General features: G+C 23.3%; 3 protein-coding genes across 3 annotated transcripts; 2 read left to right on the top strand and 1 right to left on the bottom strand.

The window, feature by feature from the left end:
- Positions 1–1,460: 1,460 nt before the first annotated feature.
- Positions 1,461–4,406, top strand: DICPUDRAFT_159897 (uncharacterized protein; the record flags this gene model as incomplete). The annotated part of the gene is made up of 4 exons (XM_003294779.1): positions 1,461–2,052; positions 2,221–3,353; positions 3,424–3,656; positions 4,145–4,406. The coding sequence occupies 4 exons, from the start codon at positions 1,461–1,463 to the stop codon at positions 4,404–4,406; spliced, it is 2,220 nt and encodes a 739-aa protein (XP_003294827.1).
- An 82-nt stretch (positions 4,407–4,488) lies between these two features.
- DICPUDRAFT_159896 (uncharacterized protein) lies at positions 4,489–8,384 on the top strand (the record flags this gene model as incomplete). The annotated part of the gene is made up of 3 exons (XM_003294778.1): positions 4,489–6,097; positions 6,170–6,409; positions 7,111–8,384. 3 exons carry the CDS (start codon positions 4,489–4,491, stop codon positions 8,382–8,384), a joined length of 3,123 nt encoding a protein of 1,040 aa, XP_003294826.1.
- A 95-nt stretch (positions 8,385–8,479) lies between these two features.
- Positions 8,480–9,838, bottom strand: DICPUDRAFT_159895 (uncharacterized protein; the record flags this gene model as incomplete). Its single annotated transcript, XM_003294777.1, has 1 exon — positions 8,480–9,838. The coding sequence occupies one exon, from the start codon at positions 9,836–9,838 to the stop codon at positions 8,480–8,482; it is 1,359 nt and encodes a 452-aa protein (XP_003294825.1).
- Between the last annotated feature and the right edge of the window lie 833 nt (positions 9,839–10,671).

The raw sequence follows: 10,671 nt of genomic DNA, 5'->3' as shown, positions 1-10,671 counted from the left end.
TTTTTTTTTTTTTTTTACACATCTCTCTCTAAATATAATAAATATTTTTTTTTTTTTTTTTTTTTAATTAAAAGATTTAAATATTTATTATTGGTGGTGGCCGAATAGGAAAAAAAAAAAACCAACCAATAGCCACCAAAAACAATTTTTTATTTAAAAAGATTAAATGAAAAAAAAAATAAAAAAAAATTGCGAAAAAAAAAAATCAACAAAAAATAAAAAAAAAAAAGGAAATTAAACTAAATTATCATATGATAACTATTGGTGTTGTCGTTCTATTATTTTTTTTTTATATTGATTTATTTGTTTTTATTTTATTTTATTTCAATTATTTAAAAAAAAATTACTTTAATAATATAAAATATGTCTATAGAAAAAAAAGATAATTATAAATATACATATGTATTTATTGTTGTTTTTTGTGAAATTATTATTATTAAAAAAAAAATATAAAATAAATTTTTAAATCATTCAAACCATTGTTTTAAGGTACTGAGAAAAGAAAGAATTCTTCAAATTTTAAAAAAAAAAAATAAAATAAATTTTTTTAAAAAATATAAAAATAATTTTTTAAAAATTAATAAAAAAAAATAAAAATAAAATAAAATAACTAATTTAAATTATATTTTTTCAAAAAGTGAACTTCTATGATCATTTTACACTTTTTATTAATTAATTTGATTATTTGAATTTTTTTTAAGTTTTCTATTTATAAATGAATTATAAAATATGTATATAAAAATAAAATAAAATAAAATAAAATAAAATGATAATAAAAAAAAAAATAAAAAATATTATTGTTTTTTATAAAAAATGTATATGTATTTTTTGATTAAAGTGCATCCATTGTTAATTTATTTTAAAAGTTTTTTTACAAAAATTTTCAATTTTCAATTTTAATTTTAATTTAATTTTTTTTTTTTTTTTTTTAAAAAATAACAATGAAGCGCGTTTTTTTAATGAATTTATTTATTTTCAAAAAAAAACTCATCTTCTATTTTTTTCTTTTATTTTTTTCTTTCATTTATTTCTTTTATTTTTTATTTTTATTTTTTTATCACAATAAATAAAATTTATTGTATTTTTATGATTGTTTTTATTATTAGTTCATTTATAAATAATGCTTTTTAGAATCAATAAAAATACATCTACACCTACATCTACACCTCCATATAATAAAAATACATATAAATAATATAATAGATATAATAATAATAATAATAGAATATTAAATAAATAATTATGAAATTTTAAGTGGTCCAAAAATTAAATAATACCAATAATATAAATATAAATAATTAAATAATTAATAGAAACAATAATAATATATGGGTTTTATTTCTCATTTTATTTCAAACAATATTGATATGGATAGCGATAATATAAATAAAACAAGCAACCACAATTCTATAAATAATTATAATCTTAATACAATATATAGCAGTTTAACTATTAATAATATGAGCAGTGATGATATTAAAAAATTACACCCGCTCAACACTGTCAATACAACAACAAATATAACAGAAAAAAAAGGAAACTTACTATTTGAATTGTTAGGTGGTAATAGTACAAATAATAATAATAATAATAATAATAATAATAATAATAATAATAATAATAATAATAATAATAATAATAATAATAATAGTAAAATAATAAAAAGTCCAAATAGTATATCAAATTATTTTATAGATAATAATACTTTAATTAAAGACAATAGTAAAATTAATAATAATAATACAGAAAATAAAAAAAATAACAATTTGAAAAATAATGCAGTCAAAAAAAGTTCAATTAAAATTTATAAATTTGGTAAAGATTTAGTATTTTGGCTAGATGGTAAATTTGTTGATGCATTCGAACAAGCAGATTATAGAAGAGAGTTGGAGAAACGTGGTAAACAAGTATTACAAAGGACTGGTCTAAATATAAATTCAAATTGCTTAAAACTATTGTTAATTGAAGAATTAAAAGAACAACTAGGTTTACCTGTAAATTCAGACTATAATGAAGAGGATGAAATTAATAGCTATGTTTCAATATGTGACTGTAAATTGTGCTCAATTAAAAAATTGCCAACTCATTTGTGTGCCGCTACACAGAAATCAAAGATTAAGTGCCATTCAGATTTACTTGGTATACTTAAATTCGTTTGCTATTGTGTAACTCAACAACAGATTATGCTCGAAAGAGATTACCAAGAAAATATTTTAAAAGTCAATAAGGTATCATCTCCTAGTTCATCTCTTTCAAGTCATTCACAACAAGAGCAAGATAAACCCATTTTTTTATCAATTAGAGCAATTTATACATTTGTGGCCACCCATAAACTAGTTTCAGATTATTTATCACCAGAAAGAATTAAAATGGACGTTAAACAAGGTTTTACTTCATGTTTATTTTATAATACAGCTTTCTTTAGTTCTGGTAAAGAGCAACTAGGTACAACAGGTTTTTGGGCTTTAAAGAATCCAACAAATGATCCATGGTCAAAAGATTATATAGAAAAAGAAAATGAGTTTGAAATCAAACATAACGAATATATTTCCGAAGAGGAGGATGATGATGATGATGATGAAAAAGAAGATCAAAAAGGACATATCAAAAATAAAATCACCGATGGTGAATATAACGAAATGAACGATTCCAATGAATATAGTGAACAGGAAAAAGATAATGATTGTGACGACAATCAAAATAGAAGAGATCTATTGAATATAGAGAAGAATGAAGAACCTCGCAAACCAAAGCATCTATCATCAAAAAAAGTAACTAAAAAACAAATTCAGTCATTCCAAGATAAAAACACAGATGAAGATTATGAAAGTAAACTAAATGAAGCATTTCCAATTTGTGGTGCAGTAGGTCTAAAGGGTGTTTGTCAAAGAAGAGGCAAATGCCCACATCCAGGCCACAGACAAAGATTAAAGCAACAGCCATCACCATCAAAAGAAGAACTAGAAAATGAACAAAACCAGTCAAAACATTCAAAATCAATAACACCAAATAAAAGACAAGTTGAAAATCAAAATAATAATAGTATCAACAATAACAACAATAAGCGTATAAGAGTATCACCATCTTCATCATCAACAGCACTAACACAACATGGACAACCAAATAAACCCAGACTTATAAAGAACCCCATAAACTTTGAAAAGAAAATTTTTGAAAAATATAATTTTTCAAATGTAATCAAACTATTTAAACTTCAAAATACTATCGAAGATGATCAATTTGCAGAAGAAATATGTAAAGAATATATTAGATTTATGATTTTAAAAACAATTAATGTTGACACATGCACTTGGGATACTGAATATACAACAAAACTATCTCCACCAACTTTGGTAACTATTAAAACTATTATTAATATATTAATTTTTTTAAGGCATAATATTAATTTTTTTTTTTATTTAGATCGAAAAATTTTGGTATTCACATTTGGCTCATATAGAAGAATATAAAAAGTATTGTGGTATGTTTGTTGGTGCATTCATTGCATGTGACCCAGAGATTAATTTAGAGCCTTTAGATTTTCAAATTTTAAGATTTAAAACAACATTAAGTTTATATGTTTTATATTTTCAAAATGTAAATACAAAGATTTGGGATTATAGTAATAAAATTTCATCTCTACAAAATAAAGAAAAGTAATTAAAATATTATTCATTTGGTTTATCAAAAATATTTTTTCTTTGAAAACCTTTTTTAAAAAAAATAAAAAAAATTATTTTTATTTTCACCTCTTTTCAGATTTTTTTTTTTTTAAAAATTAATCAGTTATCCCTCAGCATATTTTCTTGATATTGCAGGGTTATTTATGTTTAATTAAAATTTTTTCGAAAAATATTAGTAGCTTTTTTATTTTTAAAAACATTTTTTTCAAATTAAATTTATTGGCGAAGTTTGTCATTTTAAAAAATGTTTATTTTTATTTTTTTTATATAAATAAAATTGGTTTTTAAAAATATTTTTTTTTTCTCAATAAAATTAAATAATTTAAAATAGTTAAGTTTGTAAAATTTCTCCTATATTTTTTTTTAAGTTATTTTGTTTATTTTATTTTATTTTTTTTTTATAAATTATTATTTTTTATATTAGCGTAAATGAAGATTTTAAAGATTTTACAAATTTTTAGTGGTACTTTTATTAATAAAGTTGAGGGAGAGTTAATTTTCATTGATAATGAAATGGTCGATACAATGAGTGTCGATGAAGTAAAGCATCAAATAAAGAATTTTCAAAAAAATTTTCAATTCATATCAACATATTCAAAAGATACACTAATTACAATTTTAAAGAATCTTATCACAAAAGATATCGGTAACAATACACCCGCCACCACATTATCTGAATCTAGTAATAAATGTTCACCATCACCCGACAAAGAATATGTATAATAACGTTTCTCAAGATAAAAAACCAATTAAAATTATTATTCCTTGCAACTGTTTGATTTGTGAAAAGAAAGCAGGTATACCTATGGATTTCGATAATACCCATTCACAAGTTAGCTATTTTGTATTATTATCCCTATATGCTTTAACTCTTCAACAACTACAAAATCATACTGAAAAAAGTACTAGTAGTCAAATTAAAAAATGCTCCGAAACACCACAAATTAATAATATTTCAGTAGCCTCAAATGGGTCTCCAGTTAAAAATATAGTGGATGGCGTTTCAGAATTTTACTTCCACACTACATATATAAGATATTTTATGGAGGCACATAATTGTTTTTTAAAGATAGATGAGAAATTAATAATTGATGGAAACAAATATCAAAGTATAATAAGTCAAGCATTATCATCTACTTTAGATTTTAAAAGTGGGTTCTCTTTATTTAATGCCAAAAGTTTTTATAAACTATTAAGTTTAGATGCATGTAAATCCAAGCTTTTAATTTATGAAATAAACAAAGATAGTAATAATAATAGTATCGATAATAATAATACAAAAAATAATAATAATAATAATAATGATAATAACAACAAAAATAATAATGAAACTGATAATTCAAATTTAAAAGCTATATCAGATGAAGAATTAAGTGAAGGTCTGATTATAGATCTGGAAACAATTAAAGATTTATTAAACAAATCTCCTCCTAGAAACTCCAAAGAAAATTCACCCAATAACTCCTATAATAAAAAGAGAACACTCAGTGAAAAAGAATGTGAAAATAAAATAATTAACAATACTCCAACACCCAAAGTTTTAAAGTCATCTGAAAACTCATCACCAAACCAAAATTTAGTTATAAATAATACCAAAAATTTTGATATACAAAATAATAATAATAATTTAGAAACTAAAGACAATAATAATGGAAAAGATATAAACAATAATAACATTACAATCAAAAATGATAACAACCATGTAAATACTTGTAACATCAATAAAATCAGTAATAATAATGTTATTTTAGTAGAGGAAAATGATCATGGATCACAACAAAATTCACCCAAAGAATCACAAACCCAACCCTTTTTAACCCCAACACTGTCCCCTCCCCAATCGCCTTCTCATAAACCAAAAGTGCCCCAAACTACTCCCCCTCTTTTATCATCTCCACATTTTCAAAATCCATATCCAGTACTTCACCCGCAATATCACCAATACCATCAACAATTTCAAAAACATATAATACATCAACAAGAATTATTACAAAAGAATCAACAGTACCTATATATGCAGCAAACAAATAACAATATGAATAATATAAGCTATACTAATAACAATTATAATATTAACAATAAATTCAATAATTATAATCATCTTTCGTATATCGAAGAGGAAATTAAAAAACTCAATGTTAGAGAAATGTTTAAAAGATACGAAAAAGCAATTTTAAATACTCACAATTTTTTTAATATTTTCAATAGGATTGACCATAATGAGGAAGTTTTTTTAAAGCTAGCTATTCCATTGTCCCGAGAATATACAAGATTTATGTTATTGATGGCAATTGACACAATATATAAAAGTGTTGAAATAGATATATTTAACAATTACATTAATGGAGAAAGAATAAGTCTTCAGCCACCACCTTTAATAGAAAAATTTTTAACCATTCATCTAATAAACAATGGTAGGTATTATTTATTTAAAATATTTATTTCAATTACTATAGTTTACTATCAAGTTATTAATTTTTTTTTAGGAGACTATAATAAATTTTGTAGATTAATTTTTAAACAGTTTCCATCAAATATTATATCACATCTTCACCCTGATTTAATTATTTTAAACGATCAAAACGCAGTATCAGAAGAAAAGACAATCCAAAGAAAGAGATATGAAAAAACTTTATATTTATACAACACTTTTTTCAACAATATTACAAAAAATAATAATTTTAATAATAATAATAACAATAATCATCATAATAATAACAGTCTCAGTCAAATATGGCCAACAGATTATTTAACATAATGGATAACAATATTATTATTTTAATAATACACAAAAATAATTTTATTATATATAATTCTAAAAATAAAAAAAATAAAAAATGCATTGGTGGGGGTAAAAAAAATTGGGCTGCTTGATTATTTTTAAATGGGTGAATGTGTGTGAGAGTAGGTTTTTAAAATTTAGAAAAATTACATTTTGATACCACTTAGATGGAAATAAAAAACATTGAGTGTGTTAAAAGTGTTTTTATTATAACTTTGTATAATACAAAAAGTTTTAATGAAAAAAAATTTTTAAAGTTGTTTTTTTTTCTATACGATTTCGAATTTTAATAATAATGGGGGTGGGGTAATGGTAGTTTATTAGATTGCATTGTTTTTTTTTGTTTTTTTGAGTGTGAGTTTATTTTTATAATGGCGCATATTTATATAATAAATTGAATTAATAATATGAATTATATATTAGGTTTTAAAAATAAATACAATTTAAAAACAATTAATAAAAATAGAAATTCAATTTTTTTTAACAGATTAAATAACTTAAAACTCAAAATTAACAAAATAAAAATTAAATACAATAAAAACAAAAAAATTGCAACATCGCAGTAATAAAAATAATAAAAGAAACAATAAAAAAAATTAAAATATATCTATTAAAACTAAAAATATATTAATATATTTTAAATAGAGATGAATATAAAATTATTTAATAGCAATTTTTTCAGTGATGCTAATAAACACCAATTTAAAGATCCATTTAAAGATGCCACAGATAGTGAAAAGGAAAAGAAACAAAATGAAAAGAGAAGCACTATCCCATGCCTTCCAACAATACTTAGTATGTCCAAAAAAGAAAATCAAAATATTTCATCAAATGTAAATATTGTTAAAAATAGTATTAAATTACTAAATAAAACCAATAGTGAAGCTGTTAAAGAAGGTTCCCCAATTGCTGTCAATAATCATAAAAATAGTATGGAAATACAAAATAAAACCAATAGTGATGCTGATGAAGAGGGTTCCCCAATCGCTGTCAATGATCAATTAAAAAAAAGAAGAAACTGGCAAAGATCCTTATCTGATCTCCAAATGAACAACTACAACACGATGGTATCTTTTAATTATATTTATGATTTTGATCAAAAGCCATGTGGATGTCTTTTGTGCAAAAATAACTACACCATTCCTGTAAATACCCATGTATTAACAATTTTAAAGGTTGTAATTTATATTTTAGTGGAATATAAAAACCAAAGAGCCACTCCACGAAAATCATCAACCAATATACCTACTGCCAATGCTGATGTTGATCAAAATACTTCCAAACAATATCAATCTCAAACAGATGACATCCACGAATATGCCCATCTCATGTTTATAAGAGAGTATTTAGCTGTACATAGAGCTATTTTTAATCTTTCTCCATATGAAAAAGAAAAAAATCTTATCAATAGTACTCTTAATTCAAACCAAATAGTTTTTAAAAGTGGTATGGATGTATTCGGGGCACGTGGTTTTTATAAATTAAATGAAAATAAAAGTGCCCAGTTTTTTTTAGAAAACCTTTTAAATAAGAAAAATGAAATAAAAAATAAAGATAATAACTCAGTGGTCAAATCCAATAATGAAGGTAACAATTTAAATCTAATTAGAAAAAAATTGGATGAAAACAATCAAGAGATTCAACCATCATATGAAGTTAAAACAAACCTCACAGTAAATAATAGCTACAAGGGAAAAAGAAAACCAAGTAGTGAACCATCATCAGATGACCTTTCATGTGCCCCCGTAATTAAAGATTTAAATACTACTTATTATAATAGTTATGAAATGAACATTAGATATCAGAACTCTAAAATTAGACATAATACTAACCACTCAAAAGTGAATTTATCATTAGATATAAACTTTATGGAAGATAGAACCTTTTCATTAAGAAGTATCTTAAATGATTGCTTTTAAAAAAAAAAAAATAAAAAAAAAAAAATAAAAAAAAAAAAAAAAGAAATATTACATAAAAATTTATATATACACTTAATTTTATTTTTATTTTTATTTTATTTAAAAACCCAAATTTCTTTATCGACATCACCAAAGTATTTTTGATAGATTTGAATAGATTTTGCGATACGTTGTTTTTGAACTTCGACTGGATGGTTAAGAAGATCTGGGTCGAATCTAACTTTACATCCTAAAATATTGCATAATTCGTCATATTTGCTGGTTGTTAAAATTATTTGACACCAAAATTTGTTGATCAATGGGGATGCTTGCAATTTAGATTGATGACTATTAATACTTGAAATATTTTTACCGTCACCATTATCGAACAGGTATTTTAAAACTAAAAATCTTGTAAACTCTACACTAATCCTGTACCCAAATGATTCAAAATCGCTGATATAATTATAAAAATTGAAATTATCTAAAATATTTCTTTCTAATTGACGAACTTGAGGCTTTTTAATGCTTTTTATAAGCTTTTTATTTGGAATTATTTGAGCAAGAGGTTTTTTGTGCTCTTCAAAGTCCTCTTCTTCATTTTCTTCGTCTGATTCCTCTGAACTTAGTATTTGCAATTTATCTTCTTCTTCTTCTTCTTCATCTCCTTCTTCTTCTGATTCTTCCTCATCTTCCTCTTCATCTTCACTATTTGGTTTAATAAGTGAATCAAGATCTTTAATTGAAAGTCTTTTTCTTTTTACATTTTCTGAACTATTGTTAGTATTTTCCCTAAGCCTTGTTTTGACTATATTAAATTGTTCACCTAAATCCTCTTTGTCAGTATCTTTTTTATTGTTTTCACTTGGCACATCCCATGGACACTCTAAATTTGTTAGTGTCCATAAGTCCCCAAAATTACTTTTTGGGTTCCTTTGGAATTTAAATACAGATCTGTTATTTCCCAATTCATCTGATATAATATTTCTAAATTGGTTTTTTATAAGATCTATATTGAATCTATGGGTCTGAAAGTAATAGGCAATATCACCAATCGATACATTTTCCCTATTTGTGTAAGATTCCCTTGGCGTTAAACCCCTTCTAATTATTAATTCTTTCAACTCTTGCTCGTGTTTTAGTTGTTGTTTGATGATTGTATATACCACCACACTTAACATTTTTGGCCATGCTTGAGGCTCCGGCATTTCTTGTAAACATAACAAACAATCGCACATAATCGGTTTTTCTGCACTAATGCATAATCCAATTATATTAAGTATGTAATTTCTAAGGTCTTTTGGGTATGGATAGGAGAGTGACACCCCCCAAGCCGATGCTTCCTTCAATAGATCTCTATAGCCCAATGCCTCAAACCACTTTCCATTAACTTGATGCGCTTTGACACCTTTAATGTTATATACTCTGATAATATTACACTTATTATTTTTTATTATTTTATCTCTATCTTCCATTTTTTTTTTTTTTTTTTTTTTTACAAAATGTTGAATTTTTTTTTTTTTTTTAAAATTTAAAAAAATTATGAAAAAAAAAAAAAATTTGTTTGTAAATTTGCAAATAATTTATCTTGATTTATAAATTCTTTTGGAGCAAAAAAAAAAAAAAAAAAAAAAAAAACCTTTTTATTTTAATTTGGCTATTCCCAATTTTCATATTTTTGACTTATATACAATTGGCCCTCCGTAATTATCAAATTGGCCCCCTTTTTTTTTTTTATTTTTATATAAAATATTTTTTAAAAAAAAAAAAAAAAAGTGTGTTATAAATAAAGTATTTGGGGGGGGGTATGTGGGTTTAAAAATAAATATGTGTTGTTTAAATTAATATTTTTAATTATAAATAATAACTAAATTAAATATTAAATAATTTAAAAAAACGATTTTTTTTTTTTTTTTTTTAATTTTTTAATTTTGTTTTTAATTTTATTTTTTTTTTTTTTTTTTATTTTATAATTTTTTAAAAAAAAAAAAGTATCTTTTTTTTTCTTTATTTTTATTTTGTCTTTATATTTTTTTTTTATAGTTTTTATATTTATTGTTATAGTTATTATATTATTATACAATTACTTTATAAATTTATCTCTTTAATAATTTACACACTACCCCCCCAAAATTCCCTTTTTTTTTAAAAAAAGAAAGGGGTTTTAATTTTAAAAGGGCCCCCAAAGGAAACCCCTTTACCCCGGGGCCCTTAAAAAAGGGGGTGTTTTTAGGAAACCCCAAAAAGGGGAAGGGGCCCCTTTTTGGGTTCCCAAAAAGGGTTTTCCCCCCCCAAAAAAAAAAAAATA

This window comes from Dictyostelium purpureum (assembly GCF_000190715.1).
Source record: "Dictyostelium purpureum unplaced genomic scaffold DICPUscaffold_640, whole genome shotgun sequence".
NCBI classification, from domain to species: domain Eukaryota; phylum Evosea; class Eumycetozoa; order Dictyosteliales; family Dictyosteliaceae; genus Dictyostelium; species Dictyostelium purpureum.
Note: the sequence above shows the minus strand (reverse complement) of the source record. Positions and strands in the feature narration are given on the sequence as shown.